The sequence below is a fragment of the Phocoena sinus genome, chromosome 2 (genome assembly GCF_008692025.1).
Source record: "Phocoena sinus isolate mPhoSin1 chromosome 2, mPhoSin1.pri, whole genome shotgun sequence".
Classification (NCBI taxonomy): domain Eukaryota; kingdom Metazoa; phylum Chordata; class Mammalia; order Artiodactyla; family Phocoenidae; genus Phocoena; species Phocoena sinus.
The window spans coordinates 169128733-169156393 of record NC_045764.1 but is presented as its reverse complement, the minus strand read 5'-3'; the positions used below and the strand labels follow the sequence as shown (position 1 = coordinate 169156393).

At 50.4% G+C, this 27661-nt stretch overlaps 1 protein-coding gene across 3 annotated transcripts in view; it reads left to right on the top strand.

The window, feature by feature from the left end:
* The window catches only part of SYNE3 (spectrin repeat containing nuclear envelope family member 3), a 93990-nt gene extending 73281 nt beyond the window's left edge, over nt 1-20709 (top strand). For 2 of the 3 annotated variants that reach the window (XM_032624001.1, XM_032624000.1), the window contains exons 15-18: nt 1194-1355; nt 2801-2950; nt 3963-4001; nt 13753-20709. In XM_032624001.1, coding sequence (XP_032479892.1) covers nt 1194-1355; nt 2801-2950; nt 3963-4001; nt 13753-13953 — 552 coding nt within the window. In that variant the 3' untranslated portion in view covers nt 13954-20709. The remainder of the gene's footprint in view (nt 1-1193; nt 1356-2800; nt 2951-3962; nt 4002-13752) is intronic. The other variant, XM_032624002.1, reaches the window with a different exon arrangement.
* The last annotated feature ends 6952 nt before the right edge of the window (nt 20710-27661 follow it).

Genomic DNA, 27661 nt, shown 5'->3' with positions numbered 1-27661 from the left:
TTGGAAGCTTCCTGCTGACCCCAGATGCAAACGGAAAGCACACAAGATGGGTACTTTTTGTGCCCTAAACTGTATTTTGTAAAAAGAACTAACCTATCTACATAGTATCATCCATCCCTTCCCTTGAGTGGCTTTAAAAAACGAAACCGCGTTGAAAAGAAATCCATTCCTTTTTCTTCAAAGACAACACATCCATTCAGTTGTTTTCCCATTCATTCTTTCACTTCCCCATCCAGAAAGCACTTCTGACTGTTACTATGTTCTGAGGACTGTGCTTGGAGCTGGGACACAGCTGTCAATAAAACAGAGACACTTCCAACCCTCAGAGAACGTAGAATCCAGCACAGAGCATGTGCCACCAGATCGTGTTAAAAGATTCTGATTCAGCAGGTCTGGGCTGGGGCCCGGCACTCTGCATTTCTACAAGCTCCCAGGAGATGCTTAGGCTCCTGGGCCTCGGAGCACGTTTTGAGGAGCAAGGAAATGGGAACCACAAGGCAATAGAATAAGGGTTTACGGAACATGCGTTTCTCGGAGGCAGAGGGGCCAGGCGCTATGGCAGCCTGTTGCAGAGTGATGTGACCTGGGGTAGCGAAGCCCTCCTGGGAGAAAGGAAATGTCGGGGGATCCTCACGGCCGAGTGGGAGTCAAGGAGAGGAGTGGAGGGGGTGCATCCCACGCAGAGGAGGCCATGTGTGCAAAGACAGAGGGAGAGGGCACCGGCGCCAGGGGCCGAGAGCTCGGAGGATGGGGCAGGTGGCACGGTCTGCAGAGCCAGGCAGAGCCAGAATCTGAGGCTCTCAGGCCACATCAAGAGTGTGAGAGGCCACTAAAGTGTATAAGTGAGGCTCAGCTGAGTGGCCTTGCATTTTAGATAGATCACTCTGGCCGCATAGCCTCGAGGGGGACAAAAGTGGCAGAAGGTGACCACTGTTATAGACATTCTGGTAAGAGATGATGCTGGCTGTCTCCAGGAGACCAGGGAGGTGACAGTGAGGAATGTCCTTGGCCCCTAAACATGGCCACATTGAGTAGAGATGCATTCCTCATCCCCCCCGACCCCTAGGTGTCTCTTATCACCGTTTGGGCATCCTTGGCCCCACCCCTCTGCTCAGATGGAATCCCCAGGACATGTGGCTAGTGGACTGTTTTCAAAAACGCTGATGTGTTGGTCGTGCTGTACCTTCCCGCAGACAAATGTGCTTCAGGAGGAGGAAGCCAGCTGTGAAGATTTCTCCCAGCTCCTGAGGAGCTTTGAGCACTGGTTGCAGGTGGATAATTCCAAGTTGGTTAGAATCATCGCCATGAGAACTGCCACCGCCAAGGACCTGAGGACCAGAGAAACAAAACTGCAGGTTTGTTCCCAAGGAAAGGCCCTGTTTCCGAAGGATTTGCCCCTAGAGATGTGCTTGTCGCCAGGGAGTTCTAAAAACAGGAGCACATACATAGCCCTTGAGCTGTTCTGGCTTGTGTATAAATAATAGTTTTTAAAACTTTTTTGCCTCAGGGCTTCCCTGGTGGCACAGTGGTTAAGAATCCTCCTGCCAATGCAGGGGACAAGGGTTCGATCCCAGGCCGCGGAGCAACTAAGCCCGTGTGCCACAACTACTGAGCCTGCGCTCTAGAGCCCACAAGCCACAACTATTGAAGCCCACGCGCCTAGAGCCCGTGCTCCGCAACAAGAGAAGCCACCGCAATGAGAAACCCGCGTGCAGCGATGAAGACCCAACGCAGCCAAAAATACATAGATAAATTTGTAAAAAAAAAAAAAAAAAAGAAGAAGAAAACTTCTTTGCTTCAAATATTTTAGAAGAACCATCCATTCATTCATTTCTTCATTCAGCCTACTGCTGCAGTCCCCAACTTGGAAAATATCACCACTAATCACAATTCTTTTATCGGTTAACTCTTGCTATGGAACAAGCCATCCAACAGTTTGTAGCTTAAGAGAGCAACTGTTTATTTAATTCATGATTCTGAAGTTTGGCAATTCAGACTGACTGAGGTCAGCTGGGCACTGCTTCTGATCTTGGCTGGGTGCCCTTATTTGTAGACCAGCAGGGTGGCTGTCCTCTGGAGCTTGGTGGGCTATTCGAGATGAACACGAGGTGCACCACACACCTCTTATCCTCCTGCAGGGCAGCCTGGGCTTCCCAGAACAGAGGCAGGGTCTGAGAGAGCGAGAGAGGGCATGCAGGGCCTTTTCAGGCCTAGGCTAGAAACTGGCACATCGTTTCCCCTGCATTCTGTTGGACAAAGAAAGTCACGAGGCCGGCTCAGATTCAAGGGGAGAGAAAATAGACTCCACCTCTTGATGGGAAATGTTGCAAAGTCATATTGCAAAAGGCGTGGATGTGGCAGGGGGCTGGAGGGTTAATCCATCTACCGCAAATCTTTCTCCTTCTCCCACATCGAGTTAGTCGCCAAGCCCTTCTTGATTCCACCCCCTGGGTTTTTGTCGTTTGTTTCCTCACTACCACTGTCTTAATCTAGGCATTTATCATTTTTGACCTTGACTATGACAATAGCGTCCAAGCTGGCCTCCCTCCTTCCTGTTGGGTCCGCATCTCAGTAATGGCTCATTCTGTAGCCAGAGTGACCGTTCAGAATCCTAAATATGACCTTGTCTTCCCCCAGTGAAAACATTTCAGTGTAGAGTTCAACCTCCAGAGTTTATCACGCAGGGCCGTATTCTGTGGGCTGCCTCTTAAGTGAAATCTGAACGGCTCCTCCGGACCAACCAGGTGGGACCTCCTCGGCCATTTGGAAGGCACACGTGACCCTGTCTTTCTCCCTCTAGGAGCTGGAGGCTCGGGTACCAGAAGGTCAGCATCTCTTTGAAAACCTCCTTCGTCTCAGGCCAGCAAGGGGGTCCTCAGATAAGCTGGAGGATCTGCGCTACCGGTGGATGCTCTACAAGTCCAAACTAAAGGACTCCAGCCACCTGCTTGTACGTGCTAAGGATGCACAGGTCCCAGGCCCTGGGGAGACATAGCTGGGCCCGCATCCACTCTGCCCCATGCCTCCACAGAACAGGCTGAGGGGACCACTCAGAGAGAGGAGACGGAGACTCATGGGTCCTAGGCGCGTGACTTGCAATTTGTCATTTGGCCCTCCTGCCACCCATTGAGGCTGGAGCTCCAATAACAACGGCTTTGCTACTTACCAACCTGAAACCGTTATGTGCATCGTCCCATTCAGTGCTTACAGCAGCCCTCTGCCAGAGTAGTTGCATTTCCAGCCTTCAGAGTGGGGCTGAGACTGAAGAGTTAAAAAACTCACCCAAGTCCACATGGCTAGGAAGGGTCAAAGCCAGCACTAAACGCACCCTGGTGTTGGAGGCATGACAGAGGGAACGCTGGAGTGGGACCTGCGATCTAGGCCCCCTCCTCCACTAACCTGCTTTGTGACATTGAGGAAGCACCTTCCCCCTAGGCGCCCCCAGGTCTCACACAAAACAATAACAATAGCTAAACTCATAACAGCCTTTATTAAACGCTATGTCCTCATTATGGTCTTATAATGAAGGCACCGTTATTATTCCCTGAGAACTGATGGGGAAACTGAGGCACGGGGGTTAATCCAAAGACAGGGTGGGTGGCCTCCTGGAGCCCTTTAGGCCCTCAGACCCCAGACTCCAAGCTTTGGGGCTGCAGCTTTTCTGGCCCTGAAACAGCCATGTCGGCCACTAGGTGTCACCCCAGCCCCAGCCAGGTCAGCACGCCCGTGGCCCTGGCCCAGGGCTTCCCAGACAGGATCCCCACCTGGGCCCCCTGCGCGTTAAAAAGCTCATTAAGTTGAATCACCCGCTGGTTCAGCCTGTCCAGATGACCACAAGTTTTAAAGAAACACTCCCCTGACAAAATGAATATTCCATTACAGGCTCTGCTGGGATTTGAGTTTCACTCACTTAACTTCGTTTTTTTTTTTTTCCCTTTTCCTCTCCTTACCTAAAATAACAGACGCAGAATTCTCCAGGGGAGCCGACTGGATTCCAAAAGGTACGGTGTCTGCCATCTGCTCCACACAGCTATAGGGCAGGGCATTTGGAGGGTTGCTGGGCCTGTGATGCTGGGGCAGGACCCCTGGGCTTTCTGGAAGGTTCCATGAGGTCTGAGGGACGTTTCTGGGGAATCGGCTCTGGGCTGCACTGTGCTGGCCCCCCGGGGGTCCTTGCTCTCAGGGATGCACAGTGTTCTCAGCTGTGACAGGACACGGGAGGAGTGAGCAGGGACACTGCTGTGACAGCAGTCGTAAACTGGGACGGTCCCAGGAAACCTGGGCCACTCCGGGTCACTGGACCTCGCGACCACCTGAGTAGTAGACGGGCATCCGGCGGGGGGGGGGGGGGGGGGGGGTGGACAAAAGAGGAAGGGGTGAAGCGCTCAGAGCCCCTCCCGTGGGGCTTGCAGGCCAAAGCAACGACAGTAACAGAAGTAATCGTAGTAATAATGAGGAATAAGAATTATTACTCTACGTGTTGACCCTCCAGTGTGTGCCAGGTTCTGTGCCAAATCGCGGTGAGGGCGTTTCACTTAACTGTCCCCTAGACGCCCAGCAGGCATCGCTACCGCCATGTTAAGCTTGAGGCAAACAAGGGAAGGCAAGAAGGAGTGACATGTCCAGTCAAGGCGCACGGCTCCTGGGTGGCCTCTGGCCTCTGCCTCCTAAGCCCACACGTAACCATCCACGCTGTGCCTTGGAGAAAGCATCCCTGGGGGCTGGAGGCTCTCCCCGCTTCTGGAAAAGTCCCGTGTAAATTGGTGTCCCCGGCGCCACCTTTGCTGAGAGCACGCTTGTTGTCCTGACAAGCGTTGGCTCATGACGTGAGCCCGCAGCACGCTCTGCTCCAAAGAGCCCCGGGGCCACGAGATCTCTCGGGCCCTGCAGTCTGTGTTCCCAGGGGCTCTGTCCACCTGGACTTCTTGGTCTCCAGCTGGTGTTCATGTCTCCATCTGTGGGACGGCAGGTGTCCCCGGGACTGGCTGGGGCAGTCACAAGACCAATGCTGTGCTCTGGGCCTGGCGTCCACCAGCTTTGCGGCCTCGGGCAAGTTGCTTTGACTCTTGGGGCTTACTTTCCCCATCTGTAAAATGGAACCATCAGTGCCGACTTTATTTACTTCATGAGTGAATTTTGAAGATCATATGAACTGTTGTTCGTTCTTTAGAGGAGACCGGAAGCCCTGGTTTTCCCCCCTGATTTAGAAGAACAGAGGGCCTCCTCATGAAGTAGGGGAGCACATCAGGAAGGCAGCGTGGTGCACACAGCCCAGCCTGTGACTCCTGGTGGTACAGGGGGGCTCAGGGCCCGGTGTCCAGGCTGTCTCCAACGCCTGCTCTTTAAGCCACTCTGGTTGGGAGCCCCCATCTATGTAGCTCCCAGGCCAGAGTCCAGGGGCAGTCATGTCTGGATCCTGTGGTGTTTTTGAGTAGGGGGGCGCTTGGCTGGCTGACACCAGCCCTGCAGTGCAGACTCAGGTCCCTGGCAGCCTGAAACCGGTTCATGTGGGGTGTTCACAACCCTAGGTTCATTGACCGGCTCCTCATTCGTTCATTTCACAGATATGTACTGAGCACTGACTTGGTACCAAGCACCGTTTCAGGTACTTGGGATAGCTCACCAGAGCAAAGGCCTGCTCGGGGAGTGCTGGGTGGAGGGGTTTGGGAGAGAGGCTCACACCCACAGCCGGTGTTGCCCGCACGATGTCGAGTCTCTGGCCAGGACCGCCCAAGGACAGCAGTGGCTTGAGGTCTTTACAGTTACAGGTTTGATCTTATCTATGACTGTCCCACGTTGGGCACAGTTTCGTGGGATATGCAAAGCAGGCAGACTCTAAATGGCTAAAAAAAATCTTATTCAGGCTTCATTTAGAAACAAATGGATGTGTGAAAGTTTGAGTTCAGTGCTGGCTGGCTTTTGAGCTCATGGGTCTCGGCCCCCTGTGAAGAAGCAAGCAGCTCGGAAGCCAATCTACAGAGGCCATCTGGGGTTCCTTTATATGAGCTTGTTTCAGCACAGATTTCTGGGTCCCACATCCAGAGTTTCTGATGCATTAGGTCTGAGGGGGGGGGCCCTAGGATCTGCATGTCCATCGAGCTCCCAGATGACGCTGTTGCTGCTGGCCCGGGGACCAGACTTTGAGAACCGCCGCTGTACGCTCTGGATCTGAGTCCAGGATCCACCATCAGTGTGTGTGACCGTTGGCGAGTCACTTAACCAGGGTTTTCCAAGGAATAAAACGCGGGTCCGCTGAACTAACAGTTCTTATCGTAAAGCAGCAGATTCTTAATTGCCATGTAAATGAGGACCGAGGAGAGGTCTGCAGTCACTGCCTCTGCTTCCCTTCCTGAGGGCAGAGGGATAGCGCCGCTTCTGGGGGGAGCAGTGGGGGGGGATCCTCCTGCTGGTGCGGCTCTGGTGTTGTTTGGCTGGGAGGGGTGCACACATGCGTGTGGGGGGCTCTGCACACACACACGCAGGTCTGACAGGTAGAAAATAGGTGCTGTTTTCCGAGGTTATAATCTTGCCAACTTAAAAACATTCCATATATTAGTTTTAGTCCAAAGGGAAGGGGGGAAAAAAAAGAAAACCCTGCCCCAAAGCTAATTATTTATGAGCAGTTGGCTCTCCACACTTTTTTTCTCTCCACACACCAAGCCACTGAAAGCTCCAACTACGTCAGTGGCTTCAGCCTCCTTGTTTATGTAAACAGAATAATTAAGATTTATTAAATTTGCAGCTGCCTACACACTTGCCGGCTCGGTGCCACCGGATACGTCTGCTTGAAGCAATCAGACACATGAAATGTCATTGCTTTTCGAGCTGCTGTTGGGCTGTGAGTCGACTGAACTCCTGCGCTGGTACAGGGAAGTGGTCCTACCTGAGACAGCCTGTTAGTTGAGGAGCAGATTTGCCAATGCTTGCCTTTGCCGGCGTGCACTAGGCAGGGCCACATGCCCGCGTGCAGGCATGGAGAGCAGATTCCTCCCGGGCATCCCATGCTGTGGCCTCTGGGTGATGGGTCCAGATGGTGAGAGACTCGAGCGTGGCATTGTATTCACAGGTTTTAGACTCATAATTATTCACATTTTCACCTCTCGGGAATGGGGGTGTCCTATTACAATCTAGTTTTTCCAGCGAAGACTGGGGCTTACTTTTCTCTGCCACCCGGGACACTTTCCACCTGAGATTTCTTTAAATTAAAATCTCTCCTTGGAGGTTGAGTTTTGTTTTCCATTGGACCACACTGATTGTGTCGATTTAGATGACCCACCTCTGGGAGCTCTGGACTGAGGTTCAAATTCTCAGGGGAGACTTTATTTCCTGCCCGCACCCAGTGCCAAGATAAGACCTGGGATTTCCTTGCTTCCCCTTTCGGTGGGGCGGGATTAACCCTCGGTTCCCCCCGGACCCTGAACGCATAGCCCCGTGTGGCCCCGGCATTATGTGGGATCTCCAATCAGACGCTCCATCTTGGTTGTTGGGTCTCTTTCTTTCTTAGCGGTGTGTAAACTAGTGCTGTACCTTACATTCAGCGTGCTAGAGCAGAAGAAATATTGTAAGACCAAGTCTCAGAACTCACTAAATCTCTTAGTGAGTTCTCCACGTTAGGCAATAACTTTCTCTCACTATAGCTGTGCTTTTTTTTTCTTCTCATTTATTAGTTCACTTTATTATTCATTCAATAGCTATGCTTTTAAAAATTCATCACTATTAACCAGAGTTCATAGTTAACATTAGGGTTCACTTTTTGTGTTGCACCTTCTATGGGCTTCGACAAATGTCTGATGACGTTGCAGTGTCACGCAGAATGGTGTCACTGCCTTAACCTTCTCCCAGCTCTTCCTCTATCCCTCTCCCCTCCCCCAGAGCCCCAGCAGCCACTGATTTTCTTACTTCTTTCACTTAGCAACATGCACTTGAGTTTCCTCCATGCCTTTTTGTGGCTGATACTTCATTTCCTTTTACACAGAATAACATGCCATTGTAGGCAGGTACCATTTACAGTCTCTTATAGCCTTTTCCGCAGTCCAGGATCCAACCTAGGACCACACGTTACGTTCAGTCATCACACCTCTTTAGTTTCCTCTAAGCTGGGACCAGTCCTCAGTTTTTCTTGACCTTGACCTTCTTGAGGACAGGCCAGATATTCTGTAGAATGTCCCTCACTTTGGGTTTCCCCAGTGTTTCCCTGCTCTGCGTTTCTGGAAAGCATATCCCAGAAGTGATGCTGTGTTCTTAGTGCGTCTTATTGGGAGACGCGTGGTATTGATACACGCCCGCATTGGTGATGCTGATTCTGATCACGTGATGAAGGTGATGAGTGCCAAATTTCTCGCCTGTGAAACTGCTCTCATTTCTTTTATACTTAATGAGAACTAACTGCTCGGAGACCCTAGAAATACAGCGCCTCTTTCTTACAGGGTCACATCCACCGGGTTCTCCGGGGCCTCTTTCCCTCTCACGACTCACTCTCTCCCCAGCAGTTCCTTCCTGCCGTGGCTTTGTTCCCCGACTCTAGGCCTCTCTCTCTCTCTGGTCCACCTCTGGTCTGGGTCTCCTTCTAGCTTCAGTGCCAAGGCCCGAGCCTGTGGGATGTTTATCCCGGAGACTCCTCGACTCAGCGTGTCTAAAGCTGACCTCACCGTATTCCCTGTGTCCAGCCAAACCCCGTTCCCCATATCGGCAAAGCATCCTCACTACCCAGTCTTCCAAGCTGGATGCCTCTGGGTCACCCTAGACCCTCACTGACCTGGGTTCTGTCCTAGACTCAAAAGAGCCTGGTCGTGGATGGATCTCAGATGAGGGAAGGAAGGGAAGGGAAGGGGGCCTTGTGTCCATACATCTGCTGCTGAATGGGGCTCTGTCCTCTCTTGAGTAATAATAAGGTCACTCCGATCATTTCATCCAGAGGTTCTTCCCATCAGTCACCAAACCACCTCCAAAAAGCCAGCTCAGACCATCTCATCTTCATCCTCCCCCAAACCAAGCCAGGGGGCTGGAAAAACACAGTTCTGTAGCTTGACCATCACATGCAGGGCTGGCCCAGTGAGGAGATAACATTAATCCCGCCCCACCCCAGCCTCTGCCCTTCTGTGCCTGGGTGGGAGCTCTCCGCCGCCTCTGAGCATGCCTGGGGAGTGAGTTTGGGCTCTAACTCAGTGCTTCGGCACCAAGAACTTGGTGACGAAGACATTCAAGGTGCTGTGGGCAGGACCCAGCCCAAGAGCTGTGATGTCCTGAGACTCCCTGTACCAGTCAAGGAGACGCAGCCCCCTGCTGGGGGTTCTTGAGGAACGCTAGTGGGAGCAAGCCAGCCAGCATGTGGCTTGGCGTCTGTCACAGGGACCTTCAGGGACTGAACCCATTGCCAAGTGAGAGTCTAGTGAGGGGCATCGGTGCCGGTCCATCTTGAATAGCCAGAGAAAAGCTGGCCCCTGCCCATCACCTTGAGCTCTTGGCGCTGGCCTGGAAGCGTCTTTGTGCTGGAGAATGAGACCGAACTAGCTCCTGGGAAAGACCCTGCAAGCCCAAGTGGTGTTGCTGTGGGACTTCCATACCCAGGGCCCCGGGTCAGGGTGGGACCAGCTTCAACAGAGGCCCAGGGAGACTTGTCTCATTGTTGCTGCTTCTTATGAGAAACGCCACGTGGGATGGTGGGAAGAGCCTGGCTGTGGAGCCATGCTGGTAATTTGAGCCTGTCCGTGTGACCTTGGGCTGGTTATTTCCTGCGGGCTCAGTTTCTTCCTCTGAGAAATGGGCACAGGGTACCTCCCAGAGCTGGGCAGGAGCTCAGGAAGCCCGTGAGTGAGGAGACGAGCTGAGCGCGGGGCTGGGGTGTGCTCAGTGCTGTTCATTCACGTGTGGAGCCCAGATGCTCTGGGGGAGCCATCAGGACAGCGTGGACAGTTCACTGACAGGTCAGTGTCTGCGTGGTCACACCACAGGCACCGAGGGAGGAGCAGATGGCCAGATGCACAGGAAGGGAAAGAGCCTCTTATTCATTGTTTCGTTCTTTCAGTAGGTATTTACTGCACATTGCTGAGGATACAGCGATGAACCAAACTAATGTAGACCCTGCCTCCAAGGAGCCAAGGGGAGCACAGACTTTAAGTGGTAACCCGAAGGAAAGGCATTGGTGCCGTGAGAATGTGTAATGGGCCTTTTTTTGGTTTAGAGGCAGGGAAGGTTCCCCTGAGGAAGCGACTCACAAGTTGAGATTAGAATGATCAGTGGGAGCTAACCAGGTGCATTGGAGAAAGGAGGGAAATGGGTCTTGCAGCAGAAGGGATAACCTGTGCAAAGGCCCTGTGGCAGGAGGATCTGAGGGCCTTTAAGGGGCCAAGAGATGGCGTTTAGGGAGAGCAGTGTCTTCCTTTCTGATGGGGCTGAGGAGGTTGATAGTGTCTGATTCTTGGCACCCCGGGCGCAGGGGGAAGCTTAGGGGTCTAGTAGAAGCTGCCCATCTGCCCTGGGCAGTTGGAGGAGTAAAGGAATGAGTATTTGCCAAGGACCATTGGCATGTTGGCTCATCATTTGCGTGTTGGGCGTAAGCTGCATTGCTCTATTTATCCTTACGACTCTGGCAGGCAGGTGTCAGTCTCCCTTTGCCTTGACAGATGGAGGCACTGAGGCTCAGAGAGGCTGAGTGACCTCTCCTAGGTCACACAGCTGGGAAGTGACAGGGCCAGGGTTAGAACCCAGAACTCCAAGCCTTGTCTTTCCCCCACATCCTTTTTCTTCAATGGCAGAAGATTAAATCACATTTACTGTGATAAACCCATCTTGCCTGAACTCCTCAAAACTGCAGAGTCTCAGGTTCGTGGGAGATATTGGAGGACTCAAGCATTTCATCACCCTCCACAACATCACCTGTTTCCTCCCCACCACCATGTGCTATCAACGCTCTGCTTCCACACCCTAAGGAATGGGGAGCTTATCACTTCCCGAGGAAGCCCCTTCTCTCTTTGGATAGCTCTAACGGGGCAGGACACACGTAGTACTTTCTATGGGGAAACTGAGGCACAGAGAAGCTCCCAGATCTGGGAAGAGCTGAGATTGTCAATTTCTCTGTTGGCTTCTTAGACAGTAGTTCATGCCTATTTGTGTGTGTGTGTGTGCACACATTTGTTTTCTAAGCATTTGAGAATCATATTAAAGTGTGTCTTCTATTTTAAAGGGCATTTTAGAATTCAGGTCCCTCAAAACGAAGATGTGAGCTCCGTGTGAATAGACATGGGGCAGGCAGCAGGACTCCTTGAAAAAGATCACCCCTTGTCAACACTTGTAAATGCAAACATGCTTTGGACCTTCAGGGTTGTTTTCCCCAACGGATCGTGGCCAAGGCACAGCTCCTCACTTAAATAAGCGAAGTGTTAGCTCTGAGAAAGGAGAAGCAAACAGGACCCTTAGACACAGATCTCCACTTGGGAGACCACTAATTACGGGTTTTCAGTTGTGGTGTGAACCCAGGCTAGTGGGGGGGCCTACATGTTGCCTCACCCTCTTTCCCTCTCCTGGGTGGGTCAGAGATTTGGAATCGGGCAAAGTCAACATGAAGTGTCAAAGAGTCAAGTTAGAGCCCCCAGAGACTGAGGCGTTGCTACATGAGTCGAGTAGGTGGGTGAGAGTACGTGGCAGCCGGGTCTGACCCAGCCTGGCAGCTGTGGGAAGATCCTGTCTCCTCTGTGGACATCGTTCAGCTATTTAAATGACTTACAGACACACACACACACACACACACACACACACACACACACTCACACACTCCTGAAGTCACTGCTGAGATAAATGCAGCCAGCAATGCTTCTCCATTGTGTGGGTTATAAGAAGTCTGTGTTTACAAAATCAGTGTCTAGGGCCTTTGGTGAGTGAGAACACCGGAAGTTGGAGGCATAGGGTCAAGTGTTATCAACCTGGAGGAGATAGTTGGGGCAGGAGAGTGGGTGAGATGACTCAGGTATGAGAGGTAGAGAGAGAGAAGCGCTCAGGTCAGAACCTCGCAGAAACACCTGCATGGTTCCTCTCGGCGTCATCCCCACCACCGTCAGCATTGCTGTCGTCATGCCCATCCTCACCAGCACCGTTATCACTAATTATCATCACTTGACTTGGTACCCTGGAAAGTGAACCTTTGGTTCTTCAGGGAGCCAGTAGGTATATTCTATAATAATAGTACTAGTAATAAGAGAGTATATACTTTTTAAAAAATTTTTATTTATGTATTTATTTATTTATTTTGGCTGTGCCAGGTCTTAGTTGCGGCACGCGGGATCTTCGTCGCGGCATGCGGGCTTCTTGGTTGTGGCGTGTGGACTTCTTAGTTGCGGCACGCATGCGGGATCTAGTTCCCCGACTGGGGATCAAACCCAGGCCCCCTGCCTTGGGAGTGTGGAGTCTTACCCACTGGAACACCAGGGAAGTCCCAAGAGCATATATACTTTTTAATTGGTGTATAAATGTACTTTGCTTTGAGTCCTCACCACAACCTGGAAAATGGGGGTAGGTGTTTTATCCCCATTTTACAGAGAAGGAAACTGAGGCTTAGAGAAGTTATTGACATAGCTAGTGTGTGACACAGTCTTCACTGGAGCCCAGTCGGCCAAGCTCCTGAGAACTGGGCCCCTGCCCTGCACCATGCTGTATCTTGAGTGTGGGGCCTCCACTTTACAGGGTGGCCAGCTCTTGGCTCTGCACTCCCGTGAAGTTGCAACCCAGCCAGTCCCTCTAGAATTTAGGAAATGTCCTGTGGCTGCTTTCATGGACATCACAGCAAAGAAACCCGTTAGACGTTTGGACTTGTGAGATTGGCATTCAGGTGATATTGAGGGTGTTGATGATGAACAAGGAGAGGGAGGAAACGAAGAAGAAAGAGGAAGAGGAGGAGATGAAGTAATTGAGATTATGGTGGTGACAGTGGTGACCATGATTTAGATGGTGATAGTTTTTGTTTTCTTTTATTGTTATTTTTTCAAACCCTGTGTCAAGGGCTGATGGTCAGTAGACTGCAGCAAGGGAGCTGCTCTGCTACTTATGAAACGCTGACGCAGAAGTAGGTCGTCTTCAAATGGTTTACATTCCCCACGAATGTGTCTTGTAATGTGTCTTGTAATGGGTGAGGGAGGCTTCACACTGGGGCACGTGGCGGGGACAGAGGGGAACTGACTATCCGAGGCCAGCTGGGGCCCTGCAGTGCTGCTGTATGGTTCTGCCTGTGCGGGATTCTGACTTAGAGGTCTTTAGTCATAATCCCACAGATGGTAGCTTCACCCCATTGGCCAAACACATGCACCAAAGATGGTGATCGTAGTAACGGTGCATAATAATAATGGCAGCAGCTTTGAGTACCTACTGTGTGCCAGGCTCTGTCTCATTGACTCCTCACAACAACTCGGTCAGGTAGGTGCCATTATTCCCCCTATTTATGGATGGAAATCTAAAGTTTAGTGAGATTGAGTGACCTTCTTAAGATTCACACCCAGGACTCTTATAACCTGGCAAAGATTTATGTCATCATGGACAAAGCCTGTAACTTTTTTATCCTCTTCCTTTCTGAGTGGTTTGAGAAAACTGGAGATCTTTGTTTCCGGCAGAACTGACATTAGTCCCACTTCACAGATGGGAAAACTGAGGCCCATGCGGTTGGCGAGTCCGCCCGGAGCCACTGCTGCTCCTGGGTCATCCCAGCCCTCTCCTCCCGAGCCCGCCCTCATCCGGAGCCCGCTCACGTCTCCTGCTTTGGTTCTGCAGACCCAGCGGTGGCGAGGGCTCGGCTCCCTCTGCCGGAAGGTGTGCTGCGTGGCGCTCCCCCTGCAGCTGCTGCTGCTGCTCTGCCTGCTGGTGCTCTTCCTGCTTCCCGTCAGGGAGGCGGACCGCAGCTGCACGCTGGCCAACAACTTTGCCCGCTCCTTCACGCTCACGCTCCGCTACGACGGCCCCCCGCCCACCTAGCCCCCTGGCGGCGCTCCGGGGACTTTCTTCTCCAAACTCCACGTGCCCCAGCCTCCCCCAGAAGATGCTGGGGAAACTGGAAACAGGGGCAGGCCAGAGCCTGCCGGGCTGCATCCATTGTATTGATGTTCCCAGAGCAAAATTACTTTTTATACAGTGTTGTCTTCATCTATTTATACTAAACATGTTCTATGTGGGACTAGGGAATAATGCATAGCATTTTTATATGCTCTCTATGTAAATGCTCAGTATGTATGATTTCATATATGACCTCTATTTGTCTTTGGGAAAATTCCCAGCAGTGTTTTTGTCCAGTGGGATCTTGTGGCATTTTGGCCTTGGTCTGCAGTCAGGCCTGGAAAGCAGGAACAATAACAGGTCGCTTTTATGGCCACCTCCTATCCGGAAGCCAAGCCCTACACCCAGATGTTCATGGAGAGGAGTCTGAGCTGTCAGCACAGAAGAACAACCCTGGCCCTCATTCAGAGCCCAGTGACTCTTGCTTTAGGTACAGTGAGAACAACCATGCTTGTCTATGTTTTAGAATGACAGCAGAGTAGATGCCGTGGATTAGAAGCAGAAAGGGTGCCGATCCCAGGCAGGCTCAATGGCAACAATGAAAAGTGACAAGTGATAGAGTGAAGTTAAGGGAGGAAAAGAAGAACTCCAAAGAGCAGACCCAGAACTAAGAAAGCACAGCAGAGGGCTTCCCTGGTGGCGCGGTGGTTGGGAGTCCGCCTGCCGATGCAGGGGACGCGGGTTCGTGCCCCGGTCCGGGAAGATCCCACATGCCGCGGAGTGGCTGGGCCCGTGAGCCGTGGCCGCTGAGCCTGCGCGTCCGGAGCCTGTGCTCCACAACGGCAGAGGCCACGACAGTGAGAGGCCCGCGTACCGCAAAAAAAAGAAAAAGAAAAAGAAAGCAGAGCAGAATGGGGACCTCAAGGAGCCCGAACAGCCCAGACCAGTGATGCAGGTCCGTGGTCAGGACAGTCCGTCTTCCGGGAATGGTTAGATCATGCCATGTGCTCTCTGCTCTGTTCAGGGAGAAAATGAAGGGGAGGAAGCTTATTGTTAAGCTTTCCACGCAGAGCGATGAGCACACTCTGTGCGTAGCACCCACCTGACAGTGCCAGGGAAGATGTGTTACCTCTGTTGCTCTTAAGCTGGGTTTGTCATCATCTATGACTCAGGCTGAAGGGACAGAGGGGAGCATCTGCCACGCCAGGGACCGGAGATCGAGGGTCGAAGGTAGAGAGTGGAGGTCTGCCGTGGAGCTCAGCCTGTCTGAAGGGCTCTCCCTCCTCCTCCCAGAAGGGACTTTGGAGAGAGGTGGGTCCTGTGTCCCACACATGTGCCCACAAGGGACCGAGGGGCCAGGCACCCCACCAGGCCCCCTCTGCAGGGGCTTGGCAATCGGGCCCATGAACCACCTGGGGCCTGAGGCTGGAAATACATCCCTTCCTCCCCGAGGAATTCTGGAATGGTTCCTAAGTGCTTCATAACTGGATCATATTTTCCCTAAATCAACACAAAATTTTCCTTTTTAAAAAATGCTTAGTTCCCACTCTTTACAAATTGATTTTGTCTGTTCAGCTACGCATAGGAGACCAAGAAGGGATTCCTCAGGCCTTTGCAATCACAGTGTTATAGACCAAGAAAGACCTTTAAACAGAGGGGAAACCGAAGACCCAGGAGGGTCCAGACCCCCAGCACGTGCCGCTGCCCCCTGCTCTCTGGAGCACACGGACCCGTCCTTTCCAGTGCAAGCCCGGCCTCAGCACAGCTCTCAGCGCAGGGACCCCGGCGTCCCTGTAACTAGAAAGAGCTGGACGTCCACAGGGCGGGAAAACAGCGTCACCGAGAAGGGCTCTCAGCACTGACTCAGAAAGCACACTTTTCTGCAGATATTTAGAAACCAAGCCACAAAGCCGTTCTCCACAGGCGATCGCTTTACTGGAAAATCTGGGGCTGTGTGAACCAAGACCTCAGGCCCAGGCAGCTGAGCCCAGATGCCCACTGGGTTGCATTGGTCCAGCCCAAGAAGGTCAGCGCTGCGGCCAGGGCCTTTGACCATCTCCTCTCCCACTCTCCCACTTCACAGCGAGCAGGCAGTGGCCCAGAGAGGGGAAGCAACTTACCCACAGCCACACAGCAAGAGGTGGCCAAGGCCAGAGCTGAGCCTGGTCACCGCTACCCACAGGCGGCGCCCTGCTCACGGTCGCCCCATCCCCCCACCCCCATCCGTAACTTCAGAAAGAAAAAGCTCGAAGGATGTGAACACGGTTGTGTCCTGCGTGTGGGCTCGGGGGAGAAGTGTGATGTGTGGGCTGCTGGGTGGGAGTGTCTGCATATATTTTTTAAACTTTGACAGTGATGCCACAGAGCTTGTTTGCATAACTTTTTTTAAAAAAGAGAATTGATATTTTCATTACTTTCATATAAATGCGGGCCGATATGATATAACCATCATTTACTGGTGCTTTTCAAGTGTCATCTCTTGCTTAAAGTGGGTGCAGACAACTGATTTTTATGACTTTCTAGCTTCCTGAGCACCAACCTCAAAGAGCTTTAACGTGCCTTTTTAGAAGGGTGTCGCAGTGGGACCTTCGTGTGTTTATTTTTCCTCTGTCCCCCAGAGTGAGAGAGATGGTAAGAAGTGTGAACATCACTGCCCAGCCCAGGGGTGTGTGCGTGCGTGTGTGTGTGTGTGTATGTGTGTGTGAGAGGGAGACGGAGACAGAGAGAGAGAGGAGAGAGAAGGGGAGGGGGAGGGGAGGAGGAAAAGAGAAACACAGGTGAGCCTGACCAAAGCTGCCGTCACCCTCCTTAGCTGTGTCCCCTGATGAGGGACCCCCCTCCCCCAGGGTGGCCACGTCTGGGGCAGTGGGGAGATGGGGAGAGGTCCCTGCTACCTCTGTGGATCCCGAGATGCCAGCGACTTCCTTTGAAGTCTGTTACCTGAGTGTCTCTCACTGGTGGCAGTACAGTGACCCCCAGCAAGCCTCTTGTGTTCCCAGCCGAGTCGGGAATGCACCCTAATTCCCTCTCTCTTGGGAACTCAGCTAATGGCGTGGCGTCTCCCCCTGCTTCTCTCACCCCAGTAGGATTGTCACCTGTCTGGGTCAGCGACAGAGGAGAGGTGGTCAGGCCATGAGCTGTGAGCACAGGCCCAGCATTAAACACATGGGCGCTTCTTTTCAGGAGCCTTCCCAGAAGCCCCACCCAGACACATCCGTGGACATCTCACTGGTCAGAACTGTCACATGGTTCCTCTGCATCTCTCAGGAGTCTGGAAACATCCTCCACAAAATGGGCATCTCTTAGCGACAAGGAGGGGTAGAGTGGATTGGGGTGGCACTTAGGTGTCTCAGCCCCAGTCACCCTGACCCTCCGTGTCTTGTTCTCCTGCTCTGTCAGCAGAATTTGGGGGCGTTCATCATTGAGGGGTGAAAATGACCTTCCACCACTGCCCCCCACCTGCCTCCCCCGGTGACGAGGGTCCCTGAGTTTTTCAAGTCCCTCTCCCTCCCCAAGGTGTCACAGCCATTCGCTCCACACGCAGGACACTTCTAGGTCCACCTTCTTGCAAGACTTGGGAACAGGTAAATAAACCAAAATAAATCAAGTGCCCCTCTTGGCCAGAGTGCGTGCAGGGGCGACCCTCCACGCGCCACCCGTCCTGGCCGTGTAGGCTCAGGGATAAGCTTTTGAACACTTGTGTGTCTGTATCCAGCCTAGGAAATTTGTAGTTGCTTTAATTTCTTCTGGAACATGAGTTACTCCTGGGTGCAAGTCCTGGAAAGAGCGGCTCTCTTGAGCGTTTCCAGGCTGCCCCCCTTCCCCCCATTTTCCAGCAAACCGCGGAGGCCTGGAAAGGGAACGTGGGAGGACACAGCCACGGGTGGCTCCCAGCGTCCGACTGACGGAGCCTCCAGCAGAGGAGCAGATTGAAAGGATTTAAATCATCATTTCTCCCTCGGTTTCAATTACAAGAGAAAGGCCTTCTATTCGTCAAAGTAAGCAAAAGGGGGAATTCATTTTTAAAAAGAAATTAAAAAGACAGAAGCTCATGGTTTAAAAACAGATCTCAAATCAGAGCACCCAGAGCCTGAAAGAACAGTCAGCCAATTCAGCATCCTCCAGTGCCTGCCTTTTGGTTGTCATGGTAATGTGACAGCTGCTTACAGGTTGGTACCCAACCAGCTTGTTCAGACAGGGGACAGTAATCATACAGAGGAAGCTCAGTTTCCCCAAGGGTCCCAGGCTTCCTTTCAGGAACGCTTACTTCCAAGCTCAGCCACCAGAGCACAGGGTGGCAGCCCCTCTTCCTATTCTGACGGAAATGGGAGGGAAGAAACGAACTGAGGACCTGCAAGATGGCCCTGACTCCTTCCAAAACCCTCACCATGGAGTCATGGTCTTGTTTTTAGATGATGAAACCAGAGCACAGAGACGGTTAGCAACCTGCCTTAAAGCAACCAGCTTGTGAGTGAGTGGTTGATTTGGGGCTTGTGCCCCGGGATGATGGGCTCCAGGCCTCTCCGTGGAACTTCAGCCTCAGCTACTTTTCTTTCCTTGGCAGGCCTGGGCCACTACTACTTTGGCAGCCGGTTAGCTAGTTGAGGGTAATGTTCCAGAGGAGGGGTTGCAGGGCTTCCTTCTGATGCCCACTGTCCCAGAGAGCTGACAGGGTGATGTGCTGGGGGACAGAGACTGGGTGCTTACCATCCCCTGGAAAAGCAGAAATAGACCTCCTCTTGCAGGGCAGCTGGAGGGCAGAGTCGGCTTTGGGATGTCGCTGCCTGTAGAACAGTTCTGACTCCTTCCACTGGAGAAAAAAAGAGGCATTTCTCTCCAGAGGCAGTGGCCTCGCATGTTCTAGAGTTTTACAGGCGAGGAAGAGGTGGACAGAGGAAGTTTTGTGTGAATGTGGTATGTGTGTGTGTGTGTACACTGTGTGTGTGTACACGTATATGTGCATGTGTGTGTATGTGTACTACGTGTTCATCTCCACCCAGAAGCACAGCTACGCAGCCCTTGTTTCCAGCCCTGGGCTTCCGGGCAACAGATACCACCAGCCTGTGGTCTCTGGGAACCTCAGGGTGACCATGCTGGACCGAGGATGTTTCCCCAGGTTCCAGCATTTTATGCCTCTTATGGAAGCAACTCGTTGTTCCCCCTGCTATTCTCCACACAAAGGGAAGGTCAGCTGACCCCCTGAGACCTCTGCCATCTGGAAACTCCCTCAGGCTGGTTTGGAAAACGATGCCCTCTCTTTTGCTCTGGCTAACATACAACCTGCTCTTAGAGGAGGACTTAGCTAAGTGGGCCCTAATTTGCCCATTTCTCTCTTGCTCTGTGTGTCTGTCTGTGTGTTTTAGAAACCAGTGACGTTCAAAGATGCTAAAAACCCAGGAAATGATCATTTAACAGCTTGTGGATAAATATATCTTGGTTTCTGTCCATTTTTCTGCTCTCAACCACTGTTTTCTTAAAACATTTATGATCTAAGTACATGTGAACGTGCAGTTACTAGCTCTGCATTCTCTTTTCATTTATGTTTGATGGTGTAGGACTCCACTGAGGAAGTGTCAACTTTTATTCTTTTCACTTGCTTATTTATGTTCATGCATGTTTTCTTTTAGAAAATGTTTAAGGCAAGATTTGAATGTATACATGGTCAACACAAGAATTGTGAGGGTAGAAATAACCTGTTTATTGATGTACACAATCTAGTTTTAACCAATAAATGGATTGGCTAGTTTTAAAAGATGCATCTAGAATCAAGAAAGAGAGAGAGAGGGAGAGGGAGGAAGGGAGGGAGAGAGGGAGGAAGAAAGAAAGGAAGGAACTAGTGATGTTCATAGAATTTGTTGAGCACCTAAAGTACCAGAAGCAGGAAAAATGGCAAGTTTCCAGTAGCAGCTTTGGAGGAATGACCGCTTTCCCCTCCACTTCCAAAAGACCAGCCCTCTCACTCCAAAGCAGGTGAGCCTGGTGGATTGGTTAGTTTCTCTGTCACCCCTCTAAAGGGAGGGCTCAGGAACCAGAGGGCACCACACCTCCTCAGAACCCCACCTGGAGGCATCACTGCCTCCCTGCAGTCTGTCTACCATCAGTCAAGTCCACAGAGGCCAAGTCAGCCCATCTTTGCTCTTGAAGACCTGGTGACACTAACCTAGTACTGACCAGCTAGCTATTCATGTTGGCTGGACTGGTCTAGTTAATGCACGGTGAGCCAGGCGAGGGCATGGTGGAGTGTGTGTGTCTGTGTGTGTGTGTGTGTGTATGTTTGATGCTGTGTCCGTGGGCTTTGTTGTCAAAAGCAAACTAAATTTTTGTCATTGTTTAAAATGTTCTATTACGTAAACAGTAGACACAGGGACCATATCCACTCCCGTCATATTATTTGTGATTGTAAAACACACGTTTGCAATAAGTTAAGCTTTCTGGAAAGGCAAGCAGAGTGGGAGCAATTGACTGTCTTGGAACATGTGTGTATTATCTTGGTTCATATCAAGTCCAAAGCCGGCCGAGAGCCTCCCCTGCCTTCCCTGCTCGGTGGGGGGAGGGACTCTAGTTTCTTGTCAGTGCTGTGTTTTAAAGTCATGTGAAGTTTTCATCCCCTTTCTGTTGTTCAAGTTGGAAGCAGCCATGTTCTCAAAGATGGTTGGACGTTTTTGCTATTGCTTTATGTTTTCTAAAACGTATCTACTTTATGTTTGGAAATAAAAATCTCTATTTTGGCCTATGAAACATTGTGTGGTTTGGAAGTTCTTTTTCTGAGGTAAAAGGGTTTGTCTGAAGAGATTATAAGGAGAAAGATGCCATGCAGCTAAGGCCGACTCATTGTTAAATTCTGACTTCCGGGCAGAACGGAGGCCCGGTTTATTCAGGGGTTCAACTCAAGGCAATAGTGTCTCTCAATCCAATGTGAGCGTCAAATCACCTGGGAAGCATCTTCATAAATTTTGCCAGCATCTCCCCAGACCTCCTGGGTCACAGTCTCAGGGGTGAGGGCAGGCCAAACAAATTGTGGAAATTCCAAAATGCGTTCTGAGTAGAGAGATGGCCCCAGGCAGATCCAGGCTGCGGGGAGGTAACAGCAGGCCCATCTCCCCATATCAAAACCCCACTGTGATGGTTTGTTTAACAAACTGTTCTTAGGTCTGGGGATCTGGTTTCCCAACCGACAGTGATTGGAAGCTGCAGAATTGGGGGAAGGGGAGCCCCGTGCCCAGGTTCGAGGAAAGGTCTAAGAAACCAGCAAGTGAACCCAATTAATGAAGGCTCCTAACTAGGGCCCTGGCTTGCCAAGAAAAGGAAAATTTAGGTCCAGAATCTGCTGACAAAGGCACGGGTGTGTACTCTTCAGTCTAGAACACATTCCGTGAGAAGGATTTAAAACAGAAAGGGTCTGCCTCTTGCGTAATTGATTCCCCAAGTTAAAAAAAACCTGCCATTGTTTTAATAATGCATGTAATACTTTTTCTAATCTGTTACCTTAAGAAAACTTCCTCACCTTTTGGGAGGAGAGAGAGGAGGACACCTCAGGTGAGAAGTGATGTGTCTGCAATCCCTTACTCCTAAAATGCTGGGATAAGGTAGAACAAGGTTCTAGACTCTGCCTCAGCCTAAGCGGCATCCAGAACTGTGAGTGAGAAAGACTTGGAACTTTCTAGATTCAGGGTCAAGTTCCACTGCACACGCCCTGGAGTTCGACATTGTTGAAATCACTAGCTGAGGGGTTTTTTTTCTTCATCTTAACACACCTTACTTTAAATTTATTTTTTCTTTTTTCAAAACTTTTTATTGAAATATAGTTGATTTACAATGTTGTGTTGGTTTCAGGTGTCTAGTAAAGCGATTCCATTATAATGCATACATACACACACACACACACACACACATATTCTTTTTTAGATTCTTTTCCATTGTAAGTTATTACAAGATACTGAGTATAGTTCCCTGTGCTATGCATCTGAGTTTTTGCCTTGGTGGAGCAGCTCTGCAGACAAAGATCAAAGGATCAGACTGCAGTAAGAACAATGTTTGTTTGTTACAAGGAATTTACAGCTGGAAGAGGGGAGTCACCAGGCATCTCAGGACCATTGACTAAAGTCTCAGCGTAATACCACATGCCCTCAAAGAATCCTTGTAGTCAAATGGCCGGGGATACGGAGGTCCCTCCCTCCTAATTAGTTGTCCAAAAAAATAAAGCATATCCTCTGAAGGAAGACAGAACTTTGCCTGCTGGGGTCCCTTGCCCCTTAGGTGAATATGGAATTGGCCATGGTGTAGCTGATTTTAAGCTTTAATTCGTATAATGGAATAGTGTGCCGGGCATTGTCTGTAGTAACTAAGCACGCTGGGCATTGTCTATAGTAACTAAGCACGCTGTACCTGTTTATTTCTACAACGGAGACATCAAATCTTGGGTCAGAAACTTCAAGTGTTAAAACACTGACTCAGTGGGAAAACTAGATTCAGTCTCCTTCGTTTTAATTTCGCACCTTTGGGGGAAATCCAGCCCACTGTGGGGGAATCCAGCCCACTGTGAAAGTTATATTAAACACACATACGGTTTCTAAATCTTTACAGAGCTCTCTCTCCTACTCCTGGCTGGGTGATTAACTCATTTTTATGACTATGGATTTTTTTTTTTTTTCACAATCAGGCATGTTATGGAAGTAATTATCTTACCTCTGTTTTCATCTGTGGCTTCCAAGCCCAGCCGTGACATGTTTAATAGGAGAGATTCATCATCTTTCGTGGAAACCACTTAGTGGGAACGTTAGTCAGCTACTTGGCCTTGGCCTTTTCTGTCACTGTCTCGCCAACCCTGGCTCCAGCCGCTCCTGCAGTGACCTTTCTCCACTCTGCTTCCCCCAGTCATGCATCAAGAGGGGCCACATGTTGGGGCTTCCATCGCTGGGATTTGGTACGGCCGTTGCCCTCTGGCATGCATCCTGGTCCCTGCTCCCGGCTTCCACTTGGTCTTCACTGTGGCTTCTGCTGTCAGTTTCTAACAGGAGGGCTCCTCTACCAATGGGCATCAAGGGAGATTGTTCCAAATTGTCCTGCCGCACAGCCCCTCTCACTTGGAGAGTGCGTGGTTCCCGTCCTCGAGCATCTGCAAATAATGGAGGTCCTTCTGCTTTGGAATGAGGTGATGGGAAGACAAAAAGTAAACATTTTTTAAAAAGGAAGCCACATGGAATTTGGTATCCTGGACTGCATCCTAGAACAGAGGACATTGCCCAAAAACCCGATGAAATGCAAATGAAGTCTGCAGCCCTGTTAATAAATCCGTGCCAGGGTTAATTTCTTGGTTTTGACAGATGTCCCATATGGTAACGTGAGATGTGAGCCTTAGAAGAGATCAGGTGGAAGGTGTATGGGAACTTCGTGCTCTTTCTGCGATTTTTCTAAAATTATTCCAAAATAGATTTTATTTTTTAAAGTGTAGAGTTTTATAGCCTTGGAAAAAAAAATATGAGTGTCCGATTTTGCCCTTAACTTGCCCCCTTAAAATAGGGATGAATCTGTTCTAGGAGCAGGATTGGAGGCAGTCTGATCGATGTTTGGCTCCCAGCAACCGCATCTCCAAGATAATGGACCTTGAGAAAGCTCTTCAATCTTCCTGAATGATTCAAAGGGATGTGGTTGTGAGGATGAATGAGACGGTACTGAAGAGCTTGCACAGGGCTTGGCACAGAATAAACACAACAGTGGGAGCTGTTTATTCAACTCCCATCCCAGCGGCTTCCTCAGTCGTGCTGGGCAGGTTCAGAAGAAGTGTCTTGTTTTAGCCATCTGAACTTGGAGTTTCTAGAATACTTAATTTGATCCCAAAGTACTGCCTTGCAAGCACTGCTAGGGGTTTGGGGTGTCCCCTGTGGGCTCGCAAGTGTCCTGGGGATACTTGTTGGGGGAGATTCTAGAATCAGTCAGGGTTCAGTTGCAGACAACAGAATCCACTCTAACTAGTCTGAGAAAAGGATTTATTATGAGGTATTAGGTGGCTTACAAAATTGTTGGAAAAGATTGAAGCAGTAGGCTGTTGTCTGAGATTCCAGGAGTAACTCTAGCCACTCTGCCTCGTCCATGAGGGAGAAAGGGGCCCTCACCATGGTAGGAAGCTGCCAGACCAGGAAACTGCCGAGTGAAGAGTCTCATTGTCTCCACGGCCATCCTCAGCAGCAAAACAAATACCTGATGTCAGGCTGTCTCCTTAGTGCTTCCCTTCCATCCTGAGAGCTGTGCAGGAGAATCTGAGTGGGTGAAATCTAGGTCACATTTGGAATTGGCAGCAAAGGAGTCAGGAAATATCATTTTAGCTTTATCCTTTCTGCATTACAGGAAGACATCTTGCAAGGAGTTTAATGAGTGATAAATGAGCAAAATCCATTCGATGCCCCGCAGTCCACCCCTCTGGAGACTCAATATCTGTGCACACTCCCATTTCCATATCTAAACTTCCAAATAGAAACCACAGCACAACATTCCATCTCATGGAGCTACCTCTGTACAAACAGGTGCATGCATAGCAACGTGTCACTAGTCAGCTTTTTTATTTCTACACTCTATCAGTTTTCTTCAGCTTCATTCACAGTCTTGGCTTGATGTCCTGAAGTCTGCAAATTAAATTAAAAGTTTAAGCACCCCCATTCCTGCCGCCATGCCCACATGGTTCATGAGTGGGCACAGGGGTAGCTGGGGAAAGAGACTGTGTGACGTCCATGGGATGGACTGCCTTGTCCACCCATCAGGAACCTCTTCTGCATGGACAGACTTTTGGTGAAAGTTTCTAGATACCACCCACACTCTTACACCCGAAAGGGCTACCCACAAATCTCTTCCTCAAGCCTCTTTGCTATCAATCCCGAATCTTATTCTTTTCAAGCCCTTGATCATCCTTAAGTCAAGTTAAGAATTAAGGAAAGAATATTTAAGTAAAGAATATTATTGATCTCCTACCAAATATCAGGTATAAATGTGAACAAAACACTAACTTCCTGCCTTCCTGGAGCTTACTTTCTAGTACAGGCTGCTGCCCACCAATCCATGTAAATCTGTACTCCCAGCCACTTCTCCCAGGCAAAATGGACCACAAAAGAGGTGCAGCTGAAACGTGTGTGGGGCTCTCCCTTCCCCACTCTCTTTCATCACCAGCCTTCAGCAGGGTTATAATCCTATAGAACTATACTTCTGGCTGGTTCTATCATATCTTCCAAGGCCAAACTCTTTACTCCAAAGATAACTGGTCATACGGGCCTCCAGGTGAGGCCATAGGGGTGTGGGTTGAGGGAGAGAGGGCTGTGCAGGTGTAGGTGCCCTGGGGTGTGAATCACATGTGCATTAGGCTCATAGGGGGACCAAATTGGACAGTGGGCAAGGACTTTGGGCCTGGGCACTCATCCAGCAACTGGGCAACAGCATTGGGATCAGACGTTGTGTGATGGATAGGTGGGACAAGCTGCTGGTGGGCTCATGACCACTTGAGCACTGCTTCGCCATGGAATTCCTCTCCACTGACGCATCTTGTGCTGCTGAGATGCAGCCCCTCCTCTGAAAACACTGCATGATAGAGTCTCCTACACCAGGGGCCTGACCTCCCAGTTCCAGAAGCCAATTTGTGACCATTGTTTTGCACCTTCTCACACAACGCCCAGCCTTGTTCTTTGTTCCCTGTTCCCGTCTCTCTTCCACTGGCTCTGACCCTGTTGTCTTTGGTCCAGTTTCTGGTTCCATAAATTCAGATTCGTCTATTCTGATGCTTCTATCCTCCAAAACAAGGGCTAGCCTGCGAGTCAATTTCGGTTAATGATTTTTAAATTTTTAAATGGTTATCTGTCTAAATGGTTATGTAAGTACCTACATAATATCTTCAAGTGTGTCTCTTAGCCTGCTAAAGTCTAAAATATTTCCCATTTGGCAATTTAGAGAAGCATTTGTCAACTCACACTTATGGTACTGCTTGCACAATTTCCCGCCCAGCCACTCCTCGTATCTGAGCTGTTCACACCTGCCAATCCCACCCAGGTCCTTCTGTAAGACCAGCTCCCTGACAGGCTGGCCCTGACCCCCCTGAAGGGGATCAGGGAGAAAGCACATTGGATCGGGCATCAGGAGGAATTGCTTCCAGCCCCGGCGATGGCCACCAACTTGCTTTGTGATTCTTGGCAACTCAAGTTGCCTCTCTGCTCCTCGGATCCCCTCCCTGTCAAGTGGAGATTTGGGTGTGAATGATTCTGGAGATCGCCCATGGCAACCTCTTCAAAGCATCCTTCACATCATCACAAGGAACACGCGGAGAGAACAAGGCACCAGGCAGAGTCCAGAACCTCCGGATGGAGCCCGCGATTCATCCTTCATGCCGGGGCCGTGGACGATGAGCCACGCAGGCACACATGTACACACACACACACACACACACACACACACACACACACACACTACACACCCTTGATACATGCACGCACTTGCACATACACGCCACACACACCTGCAGGCAGCATACACATACCACACACGCGCCAAACACATGCCTAGATGCACACATACAATCACACCACAAACAGACACACGGAGATGCAGACACACACCACGCACAGAGACACACACCACACCAACAGGTGCACAGACCCACGTGGACACACGTGGCTTTTCATGGGTCGTTCAAGTGGGAACCCCACTGCAGTTCTGGGGCACATCCCTGGGGGGAGCCCTCCTTGACTCTCAGCCCAATTAAGTCAGCTCTTCAAGAAACCAGAAAATTAAAATTGGGGCCATTTCTCTGTTCCGGATATTTTGCATAATTTGAGGATTACTCTGGGCAAGGAAAGGAAAATGAATGGACTTCTGTCTCTTTTTTTAAAAACTGGGCTTGAAAAGAAAAACACTGCTGTGTGGGTTAAGGAGCGTTTTGGTGGGCGAGGTCCGGAGGGTTGGGTCCGGGAGCAATCAGAGCCGTGAGCGCCCACCAGCTTGCCTGCTGGGGTCGGGGAGGGGGTCAGAAACGCAGGGGCTATAAAGAAAGAGATTGCATTTAATTAAAGAAACATCTTACAATCATGATTTTGCTGAAAGGTATGTCCAACCCCGACCAAGGGCTCAAGGGGCCAAACACAAAACGTGTAGTCAGGTTGCTAGAAAACCTCCCACACGTTATATTTTAACCCGTGTCAAAACTCCAAATGACTCAGGAGTTGGGAAAGTGAGGGAGGGAGGCCTTTATTTGATGGGTCATGCATACCAGGCTTAATAAAATGAAATAGTCACATTTTGCTTGACACCTTTACACACATTATTTGGTTCTTCCAAAAGACGTCAAAGGTATTATTGTGTCTAACCCCGAAGACTATTTATTGGGTGTAGAAGAAAGAACAAGACCTTAAGGTTAATAGGGCAGAACTGGAGGATCTTGGACAAAATCTCTTAGCCCAGAGGTATCTGATAGGTTACTTGAATGACTGCCCAAAGCACTGTGTTAAGAAGGGCTCTGAGGGTGTAATTAAATAAAGACCTCCAAGATCTCATGGGGGGCGGTGGTGAGGGGGGTTGGTTATGGGAGGGGATGGGGGGACTCACATTTGCATTCTTTTCTTAAGCCTTAGTTTCTTTACCTGTAAAAGTGAAGGGATTGCCCTCAATCTGGCCTCATAAACTCACGTGCATGCAGAATCCAGACAGGAAGCCCAAGTGA